Below are 27287 nucleotides of genomic sequence, written 5' to 3'. Positions count from 1 at the left end.
TGGCTTCACACACCCTCAAAATTCCTACACAGACCTTGTCAGGTATGCAGGTTTCCCCACGATGTTTTCCTTCACCGTTAAAGCAAGCGATAATTCACAATATAGTATTATATAATTCTGTCTTAGATAATTGTAAAAATTTATTTCGAGAAATATATCGTGCTACTGTAATGACCTACGAAAGTACAAGTTTAAAACAAAAAGACCTACTGTGTACAAGTTTTACATGGCATGGCAAAGCTACCGGTCGAGAAAATGATAAAACTAATGCTATCCAAATATTTAGACATTTCTTAATATACCGTGCAAAAGATGAAGCTTCTAATTTATTTTACAAAGATGTATTTCAAAGATATTTAGATATTTGTCAAAGATGTTCTATTTCTCGGTAGATTGAGTAACCATAGCATATAGATTTTTTTTTTTTTATATATTTTTAAACGCTCTTTTTACAGTAAACATTATATTAGCAAAATAATTACAGAATACAATTTTACATTTTTTGGAAACGTCCAACCAGAGAGAATAATAGAATAGTCGCCGCGTGACATGAGTATCTTCTCTTCTGCCAGCCTGACCTATACTTCTTTTATCATTGGCCTGACCGCGCAGCCGAATACTTCCAACGTCCGATATCATCGACTAGGATAGGGGCGCGTAACAATATTATTTTCTCAATGAACATAAGCTTGGAACTCTTTCGCTTGTCATTATTCCGAGTATTTAGCACGTTATGATGTTTTGTCACATGGACTTTTTAACTATGACAGCGACTTATTACTGAGACCTCAGACTGAGACTTATTATTAGCAATTGCTTCTTAAGTTTTATAGCACGAATTTGGCTCTGATATCCGGTCTTTAACTAATTACTGTTTAACCCCTGTAATAACGGGCCCATTTTACATTGTTTTGGGGATTTTTCTCTTACTATGAGTTATGGTCAGACCCTTGTAGGTCATTGGCATAAAGGATTTTTTTAAAAGGATCAATTTATAATAATAAAACCTTGTTAGCTTTACAACATTTATTACTTGATTAAGAAACATCAATTGAAATGCATTGTACTTACGAAGTAAATTTGTATTATTACAAAAATAGGTACATTACGATTATTTTTTTTATATCAATTAATTTTCTTATTATTGTATAGACTGAAGAAACTGTGAAATTTACTATAATCGTATCAAATGTACATAAACAACTACTTAAAATTGTAAAAAAAATACACATACAAGTGAATATTTGGAACTATTTCAATTGCTCTACAAATACTAACATTGAGGTTAAGAGAGATATTCTTTATGATACACTTATAATATTTGTGACATTTACAAGACTACGAAAGGACACTAAGAGAGAAATTGTAACATAGATAACTGTAATTTTTAGGACATTTAATATTTATGGTTCTGAGTTCAAATAATAAGCCGAACCATTACAATAAAAATAATTTAATGTAGTACATAGTTGAGATTACTTACAACATTTATTTAATATTTTGTGTGTATAAAAACATAGCGCCTAGTATTAAATCAGACCCGCCTTCAAATGTTTATTAAAAACAAGCAACATGTAATACTTTATTAATAAATAGACAAAAATATTGACTAACACTTATAAATTTTATAATACGTATAATTATAAAACATCTACAACACGTAAGTAGATTTAAAAATGCACATAAATTACACTGGACACATAAAGCAGATGTCATACCAGTAGCATTACTGCATCACAACGGCAAATTTACTTGCTTATCGTCCCTAACACTTATAAATTTTTAGGTAGGAACATGTGACCGTAACGTCGTGACGCGCAGTAGTAGTGGTGTTTAGAACTTGATGCCGGCCTGCACTTGCGCCATCACCTTGGCGGACTTGCGCAGTTGCTGCAGCTCGTTGTCGGTGAGCGGCTGCCGCACGATGTCGTACACGCCGCACGTGCCCAGCACGCACGGCAGCGACAGGAACGCCTCGTCCTCGATCCCGTGCTCGCCCTGCAACGCAACACATACATTACATTTAATAAATCATTATCACCATTGACGTACATTCTACAGACACGAACATCCATATAAACTATGTGTTCAAAATCTGAACTAAAATGGCAATCAAAACTTCACTGTTATAACTTATTTATTCACTTGAACAAATAATTTTACTTATTTGACTAATATTTTTTATTCAAATCCAGGTTTACACTTAGACTCGAGTTCTTATATCATAAATAGTCTATTGAAATGTTACATTTTTTAGGCTTTACCTAGCGTTTTTTAGAGGACCCAATTTTATTTTTTTGAAGTGTAGGGGGGGTCAGTGTAAAGGTAACCGGTTCGGCACCCTTGTCCCACGGCCGCCATCTTGAAAATACGGGTTGAAATGGTTTTTACGATGTATCTCTTCAAGGGTGGCGACCCTACAAACTTGGTTTAAGCTTTACACTGACCCCTACACTTCAAAAAAATAAAATTGCGTCCTCTAAAAAACGCAACCCCAAATGTAACTTTTCAATGGACTAAAGCGCCACTTCGTACACAACCACAAGCTGTCAATATTGACCATACTAAAGTCAGTTTGAATGGATTTCAATTCGATTCAGTTGAACACAGTAAATGTTCGGTACGTCAAATCTAGTACGTAATACATAATATATATCGATGACTATCACCGAATGTACGTAAATCCAAAATGAACATACACAACTTAATTATTTTGTATATTGCAATACACACAACTACGAACATACATAAAACAATAACAGACAATAAAACAAATAATTTAGAACGTAATGCTATTGTGTACTTTTGAATAGGTAATTCCATATCAGTTTCATCACCAAGGGGACTGGCGTGCGACGCGTTGCAATAAAATGACATTGGACATGGCCTGGTTGCGATGGGTCACACCACGATTGATTGGTCACGTGGTTGGTAAATTAATTTGAAGTTATCTTGTACAACAAATTTAATTACTAATATGGCCCTTTACGACCGCTGACGTCAGTAAAGGGCCGTTCAAGTATTACGTAATTTTTGAAGATTTCGACCCCAGCCATGTAACGCATCGTAACGTTTTATAAGAACCCCCCCCCCCCTCCAAATTGCGTTACGTAATACTTGAACGGCCCCTAACTCCTATTATCAAGCAGCCGAATTATACACTTGTTTTTAATAACTAACCTTAAGACAAGTGGTGACTGGGTGCACGCTGTGGGCGTTGGTAAGGATGGCGCGCGCGAGTTGCGCGAGGGACAGCCCGATGGCCCACGACGTGTAGCCCTTCAGCTTGATCACCTCGTAAGCACTCTGCACTACCTTTTCATGCATCCACTTTCCAGTTCTCGGTGTCGCAAGCGGAGCCGATGTCCTTGTTGAGGTCGCTGAGTCGAACGCCGGCGATGTTCACTCCAGACCACACCGGTACTGCACAATAAAGCATCCTTATTTTACAATGTTCATCGTTTGTGAGATATGCTGAATTTCAGAGGGCTTTTATAATTAAGCAACATTTAGATATAAATAATTCACTTACGACAAAAAAATTATGTTTTAAGAAGGCTTGCATTTGAAGGTTACTTTACAATGAAATTTGAAACTTCACTACGGACGAATTTGTCCATATCGTCAAAACAAAAGAACATTTCACACTTATGCAATATTATCGGTTTGCTGAGAAAGCAATATACCTGCTGATTTAAAACACCAATGCGATCATTATCCAGTATAGTATATATAGGTACATGAGTTCGCTCATCGCAATTACCGCTGGCCTCTTTTCGCATGTCGATCCAAGTGTAATGACATTGATGCGTCCAATTTGCAAATACATACATACATTGTCTCGTATGACGTAGCCATAACAAAACTTTATGCTAACGCTTGTATTGCTGAGGAATAGGCACACGTGATACTAATGCATGCGCGATTCATTGCACTTATTCTTTCTAATGATGTAGATACTAGACACAAACCCAATTCAGTAGATACATAGTTAAACCTGTATTTTTTTCGAATTATGAATCCCAATTATCTATATCTATTGATAAACAACTTTGGTTGTCGAAAGCTGAATCAAGTTTCTACTGATTTCATGGCTAATGTAAGCTGCTACAAAACATGCTGGGTAGTTGTATAACAATTATAATAAATTTTATACAGTTATTCTATTTATGAGAGAGTTTTTTTTTTAGAGATCTGCTATGGTTATCACCGGGGGTACCCTGCTAACGGTGTACAAGCGATCCCCCGGCTTAGCAACCACGGCAGTCCCTGTAAGGAGTTGGTAGGCCCTACCGTTAACACCGAGGGTGCCAGCGGATGGTACGCTGGCGACCCACGGCTATCCGGTCTCAGGGCCTGGGAGGAAGAAGGGAGGAGATAGGGTGAAGGAAGAGAAGGGAAAAGAGAAGGAGCCATCTCAGGATAGTTGGAAGGGAGAGGGAGGGGAGATGTTCGGAATCCTTATAGGCCAATGTGCATTTAGCAACCATGAGGTATACACACTGAACTGTGCCTAAGGTCGTGGCAAATGTGCCCCCATAGCATGGGCGTGCATTTGCTGTGGAGACCAAGCGCACAAGAATTGCCTCGGGGGGGATTGTGGGAGAGTTGAAGTGACCTTCACCGCGCTCCCATTCTCTTTTCAGTTTAAGCCGTGGTGAAAGCTGTCAAGAGTCTGATGCATGCGATTGTAAATATTACTGACCGCTAGTGTCTCCGTGCTCGCCGATGATGTACCCGTGGCAGGAGGTGGGCGCGATGCCGAGCCGCTCCGAGAGCAGGTACCGGAACCGGGCCGAGTCCAGGTTAGTGCCGGAGCCGATAACGCGCTGCTTCGGCAGCCCGCTCAACTTCCACGTCACGAAGGTCAGAATGTCCACCGGGTTACTGGCGATCATCAGGATCGTGTCGGGGCTGTGCTTTAGCAACTAAACAACGAAAATGTCATTGTCCACTTTAATGCTCTAAGCGTAAAAAGGTAAAGGACTCCGTAGAAAGTAAGTTCGGATATTGTGATTTCTACATAAACATATCAATTGTACATTTCAAGTGTATTTCTTAAGTACCAAACTATATATAATAAACAAATCTTATTATTGAGGAGATTAGTAAGCACAGTCAGCTACAAATATAATAATGGAAAAAATATCAGTTCAAAATTCACAATAAACTGTTTACCTGAGGAATGATCATTTTGAGTACGTCGGTGTTTCTTTGCACCAGGTCGAGCCTGGTTTCGCCCTCGCGTTGGCGCACGCCGGCCGTCACTATGCAAATCTTAGAGCCGGCCGATACGGCATAATCTGTAAAATGAGACTTGCTTAAACCAACTTCATTTCTATTGATGTCTTATTGTATTACTTTGCTTTGAATTTCAGCATTGTATAATATGTAGAAAGTGAGAATGTCATCACAAAATTAAGATATATGATAGGATAGAATTATAGCATAGTCCTTAATAAATCATAGTACATTTTATTGATAGTCACTGGTCCTAATAAGTAAGAAAGTCCCTGTACCGACCTGTGCTCGCGGATATTTTAGCGTTCCTCATGAAAGCGGAGCCGTGCTGCAAGTCCAACATCTCGCCTTTCACTTTCTCCGCAGACACGTCCACCAACGCGATATTGGACGTCACGCCCTGACGACAAAAGTATTATAAATAAATATTTAAAATTTCAATTTACATTTCATTGCATATGGCCATCTAACACAGATCAAATATGGCAATCTTCCCTTATTATCCAAGATAAATCGACACATATGTTTTGAAAAACCACAAACAACTCAGGGCCCTTATTCTGTATGGTAGTGTAAACGCGTAACGCGGCCGTGTCATGTTATCTTCGAGAAATGTGCGTGGAATGGTATTCTGTAAGCCAAATTTCTATAGTCCTAAACATGATGCGTTGTGTTACGTGCTTGTTACGCACTGTCAAAATAACGTGCGGGATAGAGAATAAGGCCCCTGTCCACTTAATAGTAAAACGTATATTTCTTATTACTAGAAACCGGATTACATATATGCACTTGAATACTTAGGTAATTTTCGCTGGTTTTGCACATTTTGCCTAAAATCATTGAGTAGTACATATTTTCGCTATATTAGGCGATATTATATTACTTCTACTATCTACAATATTTTTTCAGGGTTTTACCTGTTTTCATCTACGTAATATTAGGGTAAAAGTCTACGTTTCAGTTAATCGTAACTTATACAATCCTATTATATATATTCTTATTTTTATATATCAATAAAAATAAGAATATTAGAGGAGGCATATGGTATATTTAAATGCCCACTTATAATTATTATTAATTTATTGTACTACAACCTTTGAAATTGGGGTCATTATGACATTCAACTTAGTAAATTTGGGCTAATTTTGAACCTAACAAGCATCAATCCGTAACTGCGCCATAAAATGCTCGCCGACAGTTAGAACCGAACAAACGGCACGCAAAGGCCGACGACTGATGCGTGTGCTGTGCACGGTGTAAGTCACTTAAAGGAAAATTATTGTCATTATGTAGCCCACTCATACTAAAATATGGTGATATGATAATTTAGAGGTAAAAACAAAAACCCGCATTTACCAAATCAAGTCAAATACGTAACGTGAAGTTAAAACAAACCAACCTGAAATAAATAATAGTATGTATTTTTAAATTCATGATTTTCCTTTCAGAAAATTTCATGCTTCGGCACTGCTTTCTACAGTCTATAGATGAGTCCTGCTATAAATTATTGGTCATGCTATAAATGCATTCGTCATTAAAGTCGTAAAAACATCCAACAATCAGACATCCGGACCATGTAACATCCGCCCGTGGCGTGGACAATGCTTTCACTAATCTTATCTACAAGCAGATTATAAATATCGTTTCCATTAATCTGATTTGTTGCAACTAATACAACCGTGCGACGCACCACTGATAATTTGAATACTGCTAAATATATTTTTATAAAACATTTTTGTAAATAATTTGCTTGTTAGATGAAAAAAAAATATTTCCTATTTCGTCCATACAACATTTGCAATTACGATTTAACAATTGCTCGTTAGTTTAATATAATTATTATAAGCATTACCCATGCCTACAATGTCTATAAACTTTCCTATATAAAATATTTTGAGATAATAATACAATGGAATGCTCAAAGAGCCGCAAGATGAGCTTCTAGCAAAATAAACATTTACTTAATACAGTAAAATAAACCAGAGATAATAAATGTTTATTTAGGATTGTTTGCTTTAATTCTTGCTTATGCAGGTATTCAAAAATAAATCAAACTAAAATACAATTTTAACGCAAATTTAAATTGACGTCAAGGGTAGAATATAGCGTCTTTTGGTGGACTCTAGTTCAATTCCAAAAGGAACATAGTTTGATGCGTTAAACCCGGTGTTCAATATGATGGTCGCTACTGTACAACATAGCTAAAGGTTCCCGCAACTGAGTAGAGCATTTATTCCATACTTTTAAAGCGCCTGAGTTACGAGAAGGAATATGCAAAAATTTACGAATTATTTGTTTAATAAATCAGTTTTAAGTCTTTTATGAAATTTTCAAAATTCCTAAATATTTGTCTATTTTATAGTATCGGTTGTAAATAAAAATAATTTGTCCTTGAGAAGTATATGCACGGAATCGATAATGTTCTTAACATTTAATTACAGTTAACGGCTTTTATCTATGAAGAAATCTTAAAATTTTCTCCTTTAAATAGCGTAAAGCTTTTAACCAGTAGGAAAAGGCCGAGGGTTATTATTATTTGTTTTATCTAATCTTTCCGGCTTGCGATTTAAATATAAAAAGTGGTCTACAAATGAAACACAACATAAAATGTCTCCTAACATTTTATTATAACTAAACGTTTCCTATAGCTTGCATGACATGTTCCATTGCTAGAGCAGCAGCGCATTATAAATAGCAAGCTATTTGCGTGATTCGACTATTAACGGCCTGGTGCTAAGTACCGTTTTGTTTTTATTGAATTGAACGGTGACAGACGTAATTAGCGTAAGAATTATAATTTGTTAAATCATAACAATTTTTTTTACGTTTCAGAACATTCACATGGCAACATTCTGACAAATAACGGTCAATTCTCTTTATTTTAAAGTTTTTTTTTTTATATTTTTACATATACATTAAAAAAAAACATACATATAAAAATATAAATAATTTATGACCCTCCTATGGCGAAGCTCAAGACCCAGGCCACCGGCGGTTAGGGCATACAAAGTGAGGAATCTCCTCACAATGCGCGCCGTGTCAAGCAATACTGCCTTTTGCACCTGGCTTCTGAGTTGACCCAACGGCCAATTGAGAGCTTCCGAATTATTATTAGTTTAATAATGATAGGTACCTAGACTTACTTCCTTTTTATATACAATTTATGGAAACTCGACATTCCCTGCCCTGGAAAGAATCAGTGGTGAGTCTAAATACCGTGAGATTTTATTTTATACGAACATGACAACTGTCTAGTGCGTCTAACAGTAATGAAGCGTATATTATCCCTCACCCTTTGGCATGCGGGCTTGTTGGAAATCGAAAATATAAATACACTCTCGAAAATGGGCCCAAAAAGCTATTTTTACATAAATCTATTATGTATAAGTATTTAATAATTGACACCATAACACAACATAAATTCGCACAACAGTCAGGGAAGTCCCAACCCATAGTTTAAAAATAAACCAATGACGCCATCAGTTCATATCTTTTCCTTGAAACGCCCGTGTAAATGTGTAACTAGGATGTGCATGATGCAGTTGAATAGTGTTATCTAGTGTTCTTTTGTTTTAATTTGTTTGCATTGCCAAGTGCAGCTTTCAAATTGTACATTTTTAAAGTAACTAGGTAAAAGTATTAAATATTGTGCTACTGAAACGTTTACTCAAGTCGAAGACGCGTGCAAGGCTTACAATATTGATAAAATGCGAGCCGGGTAAAACATGATAGTAGGTATTCATAGACATTAAACACAATAAGCAAATTCGCAGTGCATGTTATAACACTAATCAAAATAAACATTTGTGGAAAATACCCGTAAGTTTTATTTTGATTTTATAAGTATACTTTGAAAACGATTAAACTTTGCTGTATAGGTACTGAACATTTTTATACTGTAACGCTTCCAAGTTTTATATCCTTAGTCACCTTGATTCAATAACTCTAAAATGACAAGGAATACAATTTCGCAAAGCAGGAAAAATATTTTATTTATGCATATAATATAAAACAACAAAGTCTTATCTGGTATCTCACTAATAGCACTGATTCATATCGTAAACGCTGTATTACGTTTATCTGCGCTTCTACAATTAATGCATTATTACGAATATCAAAATCACCAACAGGCATAAATTAAAAACCATTTTTATTTAAATAAATATGTTTCCTACCCCACTTTATTGAAGAAAATATAATAATACCCATAACTCCTACTCGTTTATTATTTATTACAAAGTCTGTCTCCACGTAGCCGATAAGTGGTGAAGAACACTTTGATAACCTAATAAAAAACCATGACTATTTAATCATTTTAGTCATCAGTATTTTATGTTCAAGTACATACTTGAAAACAATATGACAATACATTGATGAAATACACTCGTAACTACTCCTGATTTCACGTTACGACTTACGAGGCGACACCAAGGTCGATGTACGATGTATATGTACCATATTTATATCTCAAACATTTTTATTTTCATTTATCAATGGAATGGATGAGATACAATCAATGAAGATAGTCATTTCTCGCTTTTGGTTAACCATCAGTTATCAAAGCCAGTATGACATCAGAGTTAATTTCCATGTTGAAGTAAAGTTCCGTTAATAAGTACTTCAATATCTTCAGTATAAAGTTTAATTCCCAAAATATCTACTAAACATATAAATAAAGTTGAGTTCATTTATATTGTACTTGAAATGTAGCTAAAAAAGTAGGTATTTTATTATATTTAAATTTAACCAAAAGCTTCCCAAGTGGTACATAATGTCAAAAGTCGATTCATTCAAACTATCAACCAAATTAAATACCAAAATAATTGGGAATGCTATGGAAAATTTCATTTGGCGCAATTCCACAATGTTATCGATCTGGACACTCCCTATCTGCCTTCGAGCGCAGACAGCATAAAACTATAACCTATGTACCTAAGGCAATACGTGAATATTCGCACAAAATAAGTACCTGCGTAAGCATGGCGAACACGGCAGCCATGCCGACCTGGCCCACTCCCACCACCGTCACTTTGTTGCCGGTGTCATCAGTTTTCTTCTGTATCGGTTGCAGCAACTTTGACAGTGTCTCCATCTTGCCTAATAACAACAAAGCAAGCTTAGATACAGAGTCTCTTCTCAGAGCCCTCGCCCCCAGAACTAAACCGCGCACTACACGACCCATGACTTCGACGAGACTGAACTGGCTCATAGGTGGATGGTCTTATAGGAACCTATTACCTCGCATGGATATGCGCCAACATGAGCGTTATTACTGTTCATATAGAGTTAGTTATCGTCAAATTGTTGCGATTTGTTAACACTTACGCTTTAGTCATGAAAATGTGTTAAAATCAACCTTGATTTAAACAAATAAAAATTAACCTATAGGTATGTACAGTTTTAAATAAGTTACAAAAAAAATTTGTTTCCTTATATAGCCTATAGCCTAAATGGGCTATTCAACACTAAAATTATTTTTCTATTCGAACCACTGGTTCCTGAGATTAGTGCGATAAAACCAACAAACTCTTCAGCTTTATAATAGTATAGAAGTATAGACACCTACTTATTATTTTTACTAGTGGTCGTCCAGTGGTTAGAATTCCACAATCGAATTTAATATATTTGTAACACATATTTATGCATATTTATTTTCGTGTATTATGTTATATATGTTGTATGTATTATGTTATATATGTATATATAGTTATAATTTTAAAAATACGTAGATAATAGATATAATTCATGAACTGTATAAGTAAAAAATATTTTATTTTTTTATAGTAAAACAGGGCTATCTTCAATAAACTAAATGAAAATTTTAAATAACTCCGAGACAAAAAAGTAAAATAATAAAATGTGACATTTGTATCAAAATATTACTGGAGATTATACTTTCACATTTGATTTATAATTTTATGACATTTTTGTATCGCGGATACGTAATTTAAATTTTCAATATATTTTCTAAATTATCTTAACCAAACGACCTTGATCATCGTCTATCTAACATCTACTCATTGAAGCCCTTCTTACGAGCCCAAACACGTTATCTGCTATAAGTATTTGATGAATGGCATCTGGCAGAATACTTGATGTAGAATCATCGGCTCAAAACTACAAAATAAATAACTAACAATACACTAAATTTCAAATCATACGGATCTGTTTAAGTATGAAATGAGATGATATCTTCAAACGCATGATAGATTTTCACAAATTATAGCTAAAACACATCTCAATTACATCAGTTAAAAAAATGCATTCAAATAACTCCAGGTACGACGCCACAGATAGACATTACACCGACTCGCATCTTACCTTATAAACACCCATCTCTGTACGTTAGGGTTTAAAAATAAATGATCACTCGGCCTTCTTCAATAAAAGGATTCAATCGCTTTTATCGATCCATCGTGAAAATGGATCAATCACAACAAAGGTTTTTTGGACATGCTTATTTAATCATTTATTTAAATTAGTTTATTCTCAGGATCGGATCGAAGATTAAGATACAGATCGTTTATTGAAAACGGCCGATAGAAGTAGCTTGCACGTATAATATTTGTTGCTAGCAAACAATACTTTTCATATTAGTAGGAAGCCACGTATTTTAAGTAGGTAAGTAGGTACCCGCATGACGTTTCTCAAAACATAAGGTTTAATCAGACACTTGCGTGGGCAACAATCACTTGCAAATACAGGTATGTAATAAGGGTGGGTTAAAATAGGTCCATAAAACAAAATAATTTCATTAAGATTCAGGGCACAAATTTACTTTGATGGTGAAATTAACTATCTTTCTTATTTTCGGAATAGATAAGTAAGTACTTAAACATAAATGACAAACGAAGGCAAACCGATTTGCATTTAAAACTTTTCCGAAGTAGTTAAATTCTAAGTAGCAGTTACTTACTGTTTACAGTCAATTTTGTAACGCTATTACTGATTTGCGATCGTTTTGAATAAGTTAAATTAATAATTGCCAAGCATTGCAAACGGGTATTATTTGCGAAATTCTACTACAAAATCCACTAGATTTTGGGAGCGCATATGTGAATAGGAAGCAAACTGTATGTCTTATTTCGAGAAAAACTAATAAGAGGCACCTAACCTAAGCTTCAAAAGAAAACTGTTAGACACATAACGAACGCTGCTTCAATTAAAATGAATGCACTGAGCAATCTTGATCAAACTATAAATCACCGCGCGCGGAATGCACATTCTTACCGAAAATATTTTTGAATATGAGGAAAAAAAAAGACTAGAAACACATCGTAATAATGGATCTCCACATTTACTTCAAACGCGAGTAGTAAATTAAAGAAACTCACTGCCGTTCTCGCTATGTCCGTTGCTAAGATTATTTTCCGCCATTCTTTATAAATTTTACAAATATAACAAGACTACGATTTATATATCGATGGTATAATTTAATTTAATCAACACACGCACGTCCTCACTATTCGAACTGCAATGTAGAACTGAATGAATAGAGCGAATGCGCGAGTGTTATATTGGTGTACCGACGCGGCGCGTACTGACCGACCGGAATAACTAGTATTGAGTGAATGAAAACAACAACCCCACACATGTGTGTAACGCAGCTGACAACGCCGAACGGAGCGGCGATATTATTCATAATTCGAAGAACTCCAAAGCAAACAAAGGGAAGTTTTTCTGTATATCTTAAGTTATTATAGGACGCAAACCAGGAAGACATTTTAATCAACAAAACAAAAATCAAACCCTAAGTACTTACTTAGGTAAGAATATTACTGCCAAAGCACAACAATAAAAAAAATGTGTCCAACAGGTTACAGCTGCAGTTTAACTTTATATCTAGGCCGGTAGTAAAAAAGGCTATTTGAATTATTTTTATGATTGTTGGTTATTATTAACAAATATCCTCGTACTTTTAATCTTTTCCGTGCCCTATAGGGTCGACCTGACACTATTGTTTAAATCACCCTTTAACAATAATTACTTATGTACTGTAATAAATTGTAATAAAATTGAAATTTCATATAAGTAAGTACATATACAAAATATATTGTAAAAAAATATAAGTATTGATTACAAATAGGATGGAAACTCATAATTTAAACCCTGCATAAATTTTAAAATAAAGAAATCCTTTTCCTCAGGGATCTACCACAAAACTAAAAATAAATTAAAGTCCAGTGAAGCCGGTTTGGTTGTAAAATTTCCTTTTTCTTTCATTTATAAGTGTCTGGGTCTTAAAAAGTTGTAGAAAGTATACTATTGAAAGTAGGTGAGTATTCATTTTTACTAGTTTATAAGTAATGGTTTATCAATAATTGTTGTTGAACTACGAGTACAAAATAAATTATCAAACTACGTATCAACATAAAGTTATAAGTTTAGTTCTAAAAACAAATAGTATTAATGTCATTCCGTTTTCTGATAGCAATGGTTCTATGCATCTTAAAATCTTTGAAAAAAATTATAATGTAAGTACCTATACTTACTTACTCAGACACAAATAATCACTTCTAGGTTGGAGAAAAATTTTACCATTAAGATAAGTACTAACTATTCATCAAAATAATTTTGCGTCTTTTAATTAAACCCCTTTCATTTGTTCATTATTGTCAATGATTGATAACAAAGTTCGGCGTCTTACCTTTTCCGGATCCGCCGCAGACGGGTTTCTTTGGTCCGCACGTTCGATCACGTACCGATTGTTTTAAGGTGGCCGCGCGTCTGCACGTCACGGAGCCGCCGGCTCCGCAGATCGCACTCAAGGTGACCTTCAACAGTTCGTTTTGGACACCACAACACCGCGCATGCTCGAATTAAATATCACCATCACACAAATTCATACTCTATATCTAATTCATAAAGCATATATCAGCCTGAGCCACGCAGGATTTGATACAGGACTTCAATTTACTCAACGGCCGCGTACATAAATTTATAGAATTTAGACCGTCAGAGTTGTATTTACATTTTACATCATGGGCTAGGTTTGTTATGCGCTGAATGTACTGAAATTCAGATGAGATAATTCTAGTACTAACACAATGTGCTAACGTCTAGACATAAACAGTATAAACGGGGAGGTTATTGACACGCTTGAAGGCCATTATAAATATTACAACAACTACTTATAATATTTCAAATGGTTAGTATATTTAAATATACCTGTGGGAAGTTGACTCTCTACTGACTCTACTTGTATATAATATAAGTAAGTACTGTAGTTGCGACAAAGTACTTATTTACTTTACTTATTCTTAAAAAATATTATTTTATTTGTTTACTTAGATACTTACTTACTTACTACGGTCATTAATATAGGTAAGTACTTAATCTAAAAAGTACTCATAAAAACCACCCGTGCTTTTTAGATAGGTTACCCGACCATATAGGTGGTTACCACATTTTTTTTTCATATTGTTCCCAAACACTCATCTCCCAGACTTTAGAAAGTATTTTTATACTTGACACCAGAATGTTAGTCAAATTTTGTGGTACGCGTACTCTACACTAGTCACGTAGTCCAAGGTGTCAAATGTGAGTAAAGAATGAATGAATGGAAGTAGTATAAACCATATGATAGATATGTATTCCCCTTTTCAAATTGTATGATATAAGTACATATTTAGAACAAAATACATAAAATCGTACTTATTTAAATACGCATTCACCCCTCTAACAATAATAGAATGAAAAAAATATAAGTAAACCACAATTGGACAATACAGAATAATATTAGTAATAGAGATTCTAAAAAAATGTCGCAATTATTTAAGTTAATAAGTAAATATTTAGTTTACAAAACATCAATGGTGTTCACAATATCTATTATACGTATAATTTTAGGTAAGTAAGTATATTAAATAAAGATTGGATAAAGCGGAGATCCCAGGAAACCCGATAGTGAAACTGGCTAATTGCAAAACGACGATAAGCAAATACTAAAACAGCATACCTTGGTACTAACCTTCGTGAACACAGAAATGTTTTTTGTTATGATAGGTCCATACAAGTGTCCAATGGAGCATGCCATGTGCTTACATCCCTTTTGCTTATGAAACGAATTCGTAGCTACTTCGGCGTTAATATCTTTAAAGCAGTCAGGGTTACCTTCGGTGCACGATTCTACGAAACAAATCAAATCTTGTACTCTTGTCTACGATTTGTAGACGTCGAAAAAAAATATCAGTGCTTACCTAATCATGGGTGTTTTTAGAGTCCAGACGAGTATATATATCAAAAGAATATTTCAAAATAATCTATGAATATTTAATATTAACCTACATCGATAATTTACTATCAAAGAGCTCAAGATTATAATGGATTGTTTTTTAAAAAAAATCTTTTGCAATAAGTTGGTAAATTTTCTGATTTTACTACGAAATGCTTCAGTAGCTTTTGTTTTTTTTCGCTGGTTTAAATACTTTTTCTTACACAATAAACGGTTATCAAATAATTAATTAATTAATTACCCACAACGCTTATGTATTACTTTATAAATACGGAAATTTGTGTTTGCCTACACCTTTATTGCGGTTAAGCGGAGACGCAACTGAGAGGTCTGACTAAAGCTTTAAATGTAGCTTTCCTGAACAATAATTGCATCATCTCGACCCCACTAGGAATGTCATAAGTGTATTTTTCGAGCTTGTTGTGTAATCAATATGAGTATTGATTACATAATACTAATCCCAAAAAGTACTTATTTTATTGTTATCCTTGTCTAAATTCTGGCCGAGAAGTAAATATAATTAATAGAAAAAATATGGTTACCGCGTTCACGCTGTTCTTCGCTCGTTTCAATCGCAGTAATCGGAACTTCGGGCTTGTAAGAGCACATGTTATGATAGAACTGTGCCCGTTTTAAGCCATTAGATCCAATGCTGTGTCTTGAACCGATTATTACCCAGAAACTATCGGTCATGATATGCACGGGCTCGTTGGCAATGACGAACATGGTTCCCTCAGGAGACTTTATGAACTACACGAATACAAAACGAACAAAAATATGATTTGAGTTTGTAATTACTTAGTATAGGTAACTTCAAAGGGTGATGCCAATATTACGAAATAAACTAAGGACGTAAGTGGAAGTGATGAAATATTTTTAGTTATTATGCATCCATTAAAATAAGTAGGAAATGTAAAATATTAGGAAAAGAAATAATTATTAGGCATTTCTAAAAAACTATAATATAGTCTCTTTATATATAAAGAGACGTAAATGTTAGTATTTTTATATGAAATGGCTTATCAACAAATAACAAGGGTGTTACCCTCAGTTTATAGTCTATTAGGCATACCTAGCAATTTCCATGCATTCATGAAAAGGCTATCTGAATTCCGAATTATTTGTTTTTCTATAAAATAAATTGCTCTGCCGATCTAATCAAAACATAATAAAGCGAAGAAAAAATACTATCGTGCAACTCGATTCAAGAATCTTGAATCGAGATGCAATAGCCAATGACAAAGACTACTACAATAAGCAATTGTTCAGTAAATATGGGACAGTTTAATTTGTTTTGTTCGCGTGCGAATTCTTAGTATACTAATGACTGTAACGGATACGTACTTGACATTCAATATTTATAGGTTTGCGGAGTAAACTTTTAACCTGGGTTATTGAAGGCGCGGTGCCTTGACGAGTTGGCGAGATGCATGCTTCAGCCTTGTCTTCCATATATTTAGTGACGCCGTCGGCTGCTGCTAATTTAAACATACCTCATAAAGAACAACGGATAAAATAAACTAAATAGTGACATATATTTTTTTAATTTATGCGTACTATTGTCCTTCGATTTAGCAGCTTTAACGCATAACGAGTTTTGAGAAATTTCTGATAAATTAGTTCCCAACTCCTCCATGGATGGTATTTTATTCAACTTCCTAGTAACCTGTGAACAATGAATATTTGTGACTTTTTAGTGTAGAACCGCAACTTACCAAGAGTTAATGCATTTATATTGCACTGTACTGCAGAAATTATATCAATTACATTATTGTTTCTGACGTTAAAGAAAAACATTTTCATCGGTGAGGCTTCCTGGATTTTGGTCCCATATCTACGGCAAATCGTAAAATTAACATTTTTATGGACTGGCGAAAACATATTACATGCAGGATTTTGAAATACACGTCGCTTTAGGCAAGCGACGGTGTTTGTAAGGACCGAAACGTATTTATGTGCCATGTATAAGAAATTTAGCTAAAATTTTTCATATTCCTGTCAACGTTTGACTCTGTCAGGAAGAATAAACTTAGTTCTGGTAGATTTCAAAAAAGAATCATTTCTAGTATTTAAGTCTTTTCATAGCAAATAAAACTGTTATTTTTTATTATACAATTAATACATGTTAGAGCAATCTTAAAACGACAAAAGTGGTTATCAAAAACAAATAAACTTACTTAACTATTTTAAAATCGAATTTACTTTTCTATACGCTTTTAAGCCCCAGCGGAAAAAGAGGAATGATTTAAGATTAAGGCATGTCTGTCTGTGGCATCTTTAGTATAGTAATTAAAAACATAAAGTAGGTAATACAAATATTTTGGCGATGTTAAAACCATTCCCTAAAAGTTCTACCAAATACTTAATTTTACTTATACAAGTTTAATTTGCTAGTAATACTAGTATTGTTAGTTGCAACTCTATAACGCAATTCATAACAGAATTGCGATAGAAAATTACTCGGAGGTATGCCTGGAGGTCATGGGCGCATTTGTCACTCCATAGCGGCGGGAGGGCGTGTTAACGTGCTCATGCATGGCGTAACACATGCATTTTACGATGAAACGGGTTATTCACCTAATTATGAATTAAGTGTGTAAGTCCCCCCCGTGACCATGAAGGCTGCAAAGTCTTCGAAACGTCGGGAGAAAATAAAATACTAGCACCGCGATAGAATCCGAAAATTAGTTTAATTTCAATGTCTAACATTCGCGTAAACATAAGAAATCATTAAGTGTGTAAGTTTAATTTGTACAAAAATATCCCGATAGCGTTTTATTATTGTCTTCATTCTGAGAATATATATAAGTATAAGAATAATATCGGGGCGAAGGAATGTCATTCACAAGATCCTTGCAATAATTGTTTTTATCTACGTTCAAAAAAACAATAAATTATAACTAATCAATTATTAGCTCCAAAGAAAATCAACAGTAATTTTAGAACTCTATGATAAGCACGAAGAATGATAGGAGAAGGGACGGAAATAGCGAGTACCAATCCAACACCCCACAGCTCCGCAGTTCCTTTTTAAAGATTCTGATTGAAAATATTTTTTACAAATCGTTATGTATTCTCATTATAACCGCAGGTCATTGAACGTTACAACGGAAATAATTTTGATTATAATTTGATCTTTAAATAAACACCAGCATTTACGTATGAAGGGGCTGGTACAGTTTAATGTGGCATATGTAGAAAAAAACACTACGCCTAAAGAGGTGATTCCATCAAGGTTGAAATACAAAAAACTAGTAATTTACGTGAAGTAAATGTGTCATGATTGTCATTTATCATTATTACAAGTAGGTGATCGTCAGTTTCTTGTTGAATGTGTTTTTTTTATCAAGGAACCCCTTTGTTTTAATAAAGTATCTAGCAATAGTATTTTAAGTCTTTGTCTTATACTGTGTTCAAGCAGACGTTAAAATCACTTCAATAAGTATATTATTCCTAACAAACATAATTCTTATAAATGAATATTCCTTATCTGCAATCTCGCAAGCAACGTTCATAACTAAGATTATAATTGAGGAAATCATATAAGTTCTTCTAATGGCTATTGCACTGCGACATTTTAAAGGGTCACTAAATATTTAATTATTAAAAGCTTAAAAAGGCTTATCATAGAAATAAGTAATTATTCATTTTTTAAAGTAATTGGTCCAACCCTGGTCCTTGGGAAACTTAAAGCAGGTGAAAATAAAGTCAAATAAAGTCTGTTCGAACCATCGAAATTATCGAAATAAATCCCGTTCAAGGTCATTTAAAATCGCTAAAACGTTAGATAGATAAGTGAACATGCATATATCCATTTGGATTCATTTTCGCTGAATTTATCTCCATTGGGATTTCGGAAGAGCGAATGCGTAATGTAAACAGCGACCACGTCTCCGTCATCACGTATGTAACTTCAAACTAGTTTGACCGTATACGTATGTATGAGTCAGAATACAAAACGTTTTGCTTGACAAACGAAGCGCACGCGACATAACACACGTCGCGCTTTGGCGGCGCAATGAGGAAAAATGGCGCAATCTCATTCGTTCTTATTTAATTGCACTTGTCTTGCGTATGTTTGGTGCAAAAATACTCAGCCAGCAATGACCGAGCGTTTTAGGTTACCTTGAGGAAAAGCGTCGGTTGCGGGCTTGTGATACGCTGACGGGCGAGTGCCAATCAATATTGTTCTCACTTTCACAAGTCTGAGACCTCGATTACTTACCACATACCATGTCATGTAATTTACCACTTTGATGTTTAGGAAATGTAGGGTTAAGTATAACTGGCAGGGGATACCAAGTCGGAAACGTATAGGATTTTGAGGTTCTTTAGACATCTCTAGTACGTAGAGTATGATATGGTTTCTGTTACGATATTAGATGCAAAAATCAATATCATTATAGTCAAAATGATAACATTATTATGAATTTACGTAGCTGTGACAAAAAATATATCGCTGGCCGTGACTTCTTTCATATCTATCCACGGTGACATAGTAAAAAAAACAATCATTTATGTATAAATATTTAAAAAAAAGAGACTAGTTTAAATGAGCGTGTCAGCACGAATGTTCAATGTTGCAAGGAATGTTTCGTAAATCATCCTCAATTTTCATCATAATCTTAGTAAGTGCTTAAGTATTTTAATGGGTAAATTGATTTGTAAAATGAATTTTGTTTATGACCTAGGTACACAGACCTAGGTTGTTCTTTGTACTACATCATTTACGATTATGCTATATTTTTCCCTTTTAAATAGTTCTATAAAGTATTATAGGCATCCATTTTTGGTTTAGTACTATGATTATTTTAATAGGGGAAACTCATAATTAGAACAAAACCAGGAATTACCGGCGCAATAATGCAATGAGTCATTTATGTCATAGAATCTTGTACCTATGTGATACCTTCCACCTATCATTAGATTTGTAGTTTGTACTTTGTACTTATAATCATTTATTAGATAATCTATACGAGTTCTCAACAATGAGAAATATAGATAACAGTATGTAGGTAGCTATATTTTCTCAATGATTAATTATTATGTTTCATAATTATATGAAAGTTAATATTAAGAATTGGTATCTTCGTAAAAAAAAATGAACTAAACTTTTACTGTCATGCATGTGGTCACTTAGATTGACGAACGCATAATATTTTAATTTACGCAGCTGTTTCCCGTGGCAGAACATTTTAAATGTTCACAAACTGTGATGATCTCCACCAAGCGACCCGCTTAACAGCTTCCTGGCATATTATCTAAGCGTAAAATAATAAAATATAAGTACTTAGTGTCAAAAATATGTTTCTTTTGTAAAAATGTCAAATAGTCTAAGTAGCTAATTACCCTATCTAATGTAATTAACGAAGTTCCAATCTCTTATAAGCTCAATGTTTTACACTCCAAAACAAAAGTTATCCAGACGAGCGCCGAACTAAGATTACATATTTTATTTAGAACGATAATTCTCGCCCCATTCTCTCAATAGGGGCAAACCGTAGAGGTCAAAAAGGACGACACAGTCGCTCTGTGGACTTTAGTATCACAATGCAACTATATGTAGAGTGTAATGTCAGTGATTCAAAACAATATTAATAAAGTTAACAATGGATTGTAGTTAATTTTCTTAAACTAAGTAAGTATAGAGCATTAAATAGGCAAGTAGAATTTTCTTTCAGATATTTAGGTATGGTGTATATATGCGGTAAGTACAGTGTTTTTTTATGACATTATTTAATCGTCAGTATAAAATCATACGGTCAAGTCCGTTGCCAAAAGGTCTTTGATATAAATTATTTATATTTTTGAGCATAAGCTTCCAGACAACTAACGACAGCGACACACATTTACAAAGTCGTCCTTTACGCAGAGGTTGAGACAAGGTCATGATTTGCAGCGAAATTTAGTACATCTCCGTTTGAATAAATTTTTCACAGATACCTACCTAAGAGTATGTAAGTCATTAACGTATATTATATAGACACGCACTTAAACTCGCTTTTTTATATTATGAGCGCCACTCCGTACACAACCAAAAAAATCAATATTGACACCATACTAAAATCAGTTTGAATGGATAACAGTTCAATTCAGTTGAACACAGTGAATGTTCGGAACATCAAATCTAGTACGTAGTACATATATCGATGAGGTAAGTATATATTGTTTCTATATAAAGGAGGCCAGTACCATGTAGGTTTATTTTAAACAATACGTACCGGGCTTAACAATGTTTAATGTTTTACTCGGATCAATTATATCTAAGGTTATTATTTTATGTTAACTAAGGTTAGGCTATTAATTCTACGATGTTTTAATTCTTTCAACGTGACAACAGACACGCTTCTGGGAAGTAACTTATCGCGGCAAACAATTCTCGATTTAAACGTCGTCTCTACTTATCAATAGAAAAGCAAATACTTAGCTAAAATAATATTAGTTACGAAAATCCCATAAAAGTGTTGTAAATTGTGGATAATCTATAAAAACAGTTACCTATTCCAAAAAAGCCAAACAAGTTTTTGTTTTAGTAAAACTGACCTAAAGCAGCAGTAAGTACTCAACATTTTTTTAAACAAGCCACAAAGATGTCTTCTTATGGTAAATTAATTCATTTTCCTACTAAGAGTTTAGTGTCTATAAAGGCAAGTACTTAATTAAAATTGAACGTTTTATTTATTTTAATAAAAAGTACTTAGTCTATTTACATACGACTAACAGAATAATTTATTCTTATAAAGTCAGCATACAGTTTCAGTTGTCTTCGCGTATTTACGAAAACGTAAACTTACATAGGACCTACGTACCCTAGAAGTAACAATATTCATTTATCTGTATGAATTTAAAATTTATTTTATTAATAAGCAAATCTAATAAGTACTCAATCAATAGTTTATGGACTCTGGTGTCCTGGCTCGATATCTAAGTAACTATAAGATAATGCCATCCATGAAGACGCCACTGGGTACATTTCCTAATCGCCCTAGAAAAGTACTACTAACTACTAGTCCACCTTCTTTTTTCGGTTTTGCGAAGAAAGTGCAATGGCACTAGTAATAACTACCGCCCAGCCTTCGTGGAGGGCGACTGAGCAGTTATGTTAGGGTCATTGCGATTTATAATTGAAAAAAAAAATTAAAGATATTAAGTATGTAGTACCTACTTATATGTTGAAGAGTATTTGTATCTAGGCAAACAAATGTCTTTTAAAAAATCGAGATCACAAGACGAACTCATGCGTCGTATAAACATAGCCTGGAATAAATTCTGGAGTTTCAAAGAGATTCTGAAATCAAATATTTCATTAAAATTAAAGAAAAAGGTATTAGACTCGTATATATTACCATCACTCTCCTACGCCTCCCAAACGTTGATATTTAATAAAAAAACAAGTAATAAAATTCTAACAACGCAAAGAGCCATGGAACGAAGTATTCTAAATTTAAAATTAAAACATAAAAGAAGAAATATTGATATTAGGAAAAGAACAAAAGTTATTGATGCTTTACAACATTGCAAAACCCTAAAGTGGAAATGGGCTGGCCATATTGCGCGTATGAGTGATGAGAGATGGGCAAAAAAGATAACCACTTGGAAAGGGCCAGTGGGAAAGAGAAACAAAGGTAGACCTGTGGAGAAATGGCTCGATGAAATTCTAAAAGTTGCAGGAAAAAATTGGTTACAAAAGGCAAAGGACAGAAATATGTGGAGAAACATGGAGGAGGCCTTTACTCTTCAGGGAGGTCCTTAAAATACATATAAAAAAAAAAAAAAAGAAAACATTCATACATAAAAAAAGGAATAAATAAAGGCTTTATTATTATTTATTATTATTTCCTACTTATAGCGTGAAGATGCAGATGCACCTTCCTAAAATGGCGCCCTTGCCTTACGACCCGGCGCGGCGCTGTGTCATGTCGCCTGGATTTGATGTCGACCTTCAGGTGACCGCCGCGCCGAGTCCCAAACTAGGGTTGGCAGCGGGTTTCCTTCGACGGAAGTGCCTATGACTCCAGCGTTAACGACAGCGCGAGGCCTACCTTCCATGCTGCTGTTTATCCCGGAGGACACCACAAAGTGCTCAACACACAAACTAAAGGCAGACGGCCCCCAATCCACAGCGTACATGGCGTATAGGAAAAAAGGGAATTTTCACTCCTTTAATATGGCTATCAAAGCTGTCCTGCGATTAGAGCGCCCGTAATGGCAAAAGACGTATTGGCCCCCGTGGACCGAATAGGGCCCCCTGGCCTTATTTTCTATTTAGTGCCCCCTCAATAACTTTATTTTAAATATAACCCGCCGCTAACACGGACCTGTGTTGTTTCCTTTGAGAACCACGACATCGACAATTTTACAAACAATGTAGTTCTTATACTGTAATTAATTAAAACTAATTAAAATCATGTCGTATTTATGATTTATGGTAGATAAAGCGTTGCTCGCGGTCCTGCCCGTGTTAAAGAACTTTCTCAAAATGAAAGTCTTATTTTGTATGGTTTTGGAGCAAAGAGTAACTACCTACTTAATTAGTTAGGCCTAAATGTCACAATTACTTATATTAAAGTTCGTTTATTAGTTTATGCTTTAACTAGTTACAAACATCCAAACATCTTCAGCAACTTTCGCATTTATAATAAGTATTAGTCAGATTATCAGTCCCTACAAAGTGTCATTCAAAGTCATGTCATCCAAAGAGAATTGATAATATATATGGAAAATGTCATCCAAAGAGAATTATAATATATATGATGTCATCTGTATCGTAGATTTTTTGTTGAATCTAGGTATATTATAATTCTCTTTGATCTTGTCTGTCAACGATGGAGCCACAATCTGAAAATTGAATTGAATTAGTTGAATCTTATATTTTAGTTTTCCAAATACCTATATTCTCTTTGCTTATAATAAAAAGCATCTTACGCATACTTCGGTACCTATATTTTAGTTCATACGTACTTGGATCGTTTTTAAATACGAAATATGAGCACATGGAGGATGGCAGGTTTGAAGTAAATATTACGATTGTTTGTATCGAATTTTGTAATAAATGTATGCTTTACAAATTACCTTTACATTGTGAAAAACTAACCCAAGTATTTATTTACAAAACTTTAGGTTATACGTATGCACGCTGATGATCATACGCCAACATATGCAGGTTACCTATATATCCTGCCTATGTTGGCGGACATCATGCATTTACCTAGTTACTACACGATAATACGAATGTGGAATTGCCACATTATTTTTGACTGGTTTTGAATAAAATTTGTAAAACAATGCGATAAATTTAATGTAGAAACTTGCATCACATAACCTCAGAGGACAGTGCATACTGCATACCTTCTATAGTCCACTTTTTAAACCTATTAAATGATTTTTTCAGTTACGTAAATTATTCTACTATAGCAGCGAAAGTGTTACGAAAATCTCTAAAGGCAGAATTTCGAGAGGTTGCTGCTAGGCGTGATGAATCAATGATCAAACTGCAATTTTGGGCGAGCGGCAAAAGGCTTAGTATGTTATAATACTTAATGTTCAAATTGCTTACCTATTGCGAGGTAATATAGTATTAATGATTTAGGAAAATAAAGGTCCTGAATTAAGGAAATTCTTTTTAAAAGCCAGCACAATCAAGATCCTTTTGTTATACGAATATCTACCTATTTCCAAGTGAATAGCTGGCGTGCCATCTTAAAAACAAGATGCGATCTCAGATGTCTAAGTACATTTCCTTATAGATAGGTAGGTCTCTTGTTGCGTTAAGATTTACATGACGTGGGCATAGCTAGTAATCTTACAAATGGATCCTGTGACCTAGACTAAAAAAATACAATGCCTTGCGTACTTGCAGATTTGACAATATTGGTCGTTTTAAAAATTTATTGTGGTAGTAGGCTTTGTCGAAATCCTTTGGGTGCCCACTTTCGCAATTCTGGCGTGGACAGGGAACACCCGCCCGTCTCCTCCCCTGTATACCGTAAGATCCCGGTCTTCCAGGCTCTTACACTGTATGTTTACGTTTGTCACTAGGATTCAGTAAACGACTCCAAGTACATATAACCTCCTCCGCCTCAGTCAATCCAAATGTCAAATAAATATCGCAGAATTATTTTCAGAGGATGGACTGAAGCCAGCAGGTGATAAAGACAAGACCTAACTTGGTAATTGGATTTATTTTAATATTCATGATTGTTGGATTCAAGTAATAAATAGTTGAATATAAAAAAATATTTATCGTTTAATTGCACAAAATAAAGCCATTATAGTGTATTACTTACACGTGTTATTAAACCCGCTTTTGAAACGATCGAATAAAAACAAAATTATAAGAAACGACCTTTTAGTTGCAACAGTCTTGCACAATGTAGGGCTTCATTCGTTACGCCCTTACCCTCTACAATGACCGCGTGACCTTGAGGACAGTCACCAGTCATGAACTTTAGTAACACAAGTAAATGTAAGTACATTAATCACAAAATGATAGAGTTGTATACTTAGAATACTTTATTTAAATTGAAATTCATTGATAATATCATTAAAGCTACTTGAGACAATCTGATATAAAATTCCCATATTATTTTTTTTAGGTTATACCTTAAAATACAGGCACTAATATGCTTACATTATAAATAAATTTCAAAATATCATTTTAATTTAATATAGCTCTTACATAATAAAAGATAATAATATATAGTTATTAGACAATACAATACATCACTAGAATGATGCTCTTACCGCTAAGCTAACGAGCCCGCCCGATTGTTAACAATAATGATCTGAAAATTCTTTTGATGGTTCGTTTATAGACAAACCAAAAAATCCGTATTTTTGAATAGGTCACTTTAGTTTATATTTATATCAAAAAATGCCTATGTTATTATATTAAAAATTAATTTTAAATATATTTTATCAGGTCATTATAATTTGACATCATACTTTAATCTATACTATTATATAAAGCTGAAGAGTTTGTTTGTTTGTTTGTTTGTTTGTTTGTTTGTTTGTTTGTTTGTTTGTTTGTTTGTTTGAACGCGCTAATCTCAGAAACTACCGGTCCAAACTGAAAAATTCTTTTTGCGTTGGATAGCCCTTTGTTCGTGGATTGCTATAGGCTATATATCATCACGCTATACCCAATAGGAGCGGAGCAGTAATGGCTGATCTCAGGAACTACCGGTCCAAACTGAAAAATTCTTTTTGCGTTGGATAGCCCTTTGTTCGTGGAGTGCTATAGGCTATATATCATCACGCCATGACCAATAGGAGCGGAGCAGTAATGAAACATGTTGCAAAAACGGGGAAAATTTATTAGTTTTGAGAGCTTCCATTGTGTGCGCTGCGTAAACGGTTAAAGTTATGCAACAATGATGTATGACGGGATTGTTCCTCTTAAAAAGTTCTAAAAAATATATTATAAAACAAAAGTCCCCCACTGCATCTGTCTGCCTGAACGTGTTAAACTCAAAAACTACCTAACGTATTAAGATGAAATTTGGTATGGAGACAGTTTTAGACCCTGGGAAGAACATCGGGCTCCCGGGAAACTACTACTTTTATATCGGAAAACTTTAGCCTGAAAAACTTTAAAACGCGGGCGGAGCCGCGGGCAAAAGCTAGTGTTAATTATAAGGCTATTGCTATATTGTGTGCAGTCAATAAGCTCCTTAGGTCTAACATCACATAAGGCTGGATTTAGCTCGGCCTAAGGTGACCTCTAATGTTGGTTGAATGGAAGTCAGGCACGCAGTGGGGTGTCGGTGATTCGAGTTTCGTATTTTATTATAATTTTAAAAGATTTCTTGAT

General features: G+C 34.4%; 1 protein-coding gene across 1 annotated transcript; it reads right to left on the bottom strand.

Annotated features, from left to right (window-relative positions):
* Positions 1 to 1011: 1011 nt before the first annotated feature.
* Positions 1012 to 17487, bottom strand: LOC115445021 (L-lactate dehydrogenase). The gene is given in 13 exon segments (XM_030171065.2): positions 1012 to 1998; positions 3181 to 3327; positions 3329 to 3423; positions 4706 to 4928; positions 5179 to 5303; positions 5524 to 5641; positions 10211 to 10338; positions 13889 to 14015; positions 15200 to 15369; positions 16018 to 16225; positions 16820 to 16950; positions 17033 to 17141; positions 17243 to 17487. Coding segments are annotated over 13 exon segments (1941 nt in total). The 5' UTR covers positions 17438 to 17487; the 3' UTR covers positions 1012 to 1833.
* Positions 17488 to 27287: the final 9800 nt, after the last annotated feature.

Source organism: Manduca sexta, chromosome 27 (assembly GCF_014839805.1).
Source record: "Manduca sexta isolate Smith_Timp_Sample1 chromosome 27, JHU_Msex_v1.0, whole genome shotgun sequence".
NCBI lineage: Eukaryota > Metazoa > Arthropoda > Insecta > Lepidoptera > Sphingidae > Manduca > Manduca sexta.
This window is presented reverse-complemented; position numbering and strand designations above follow the sequence as displayed.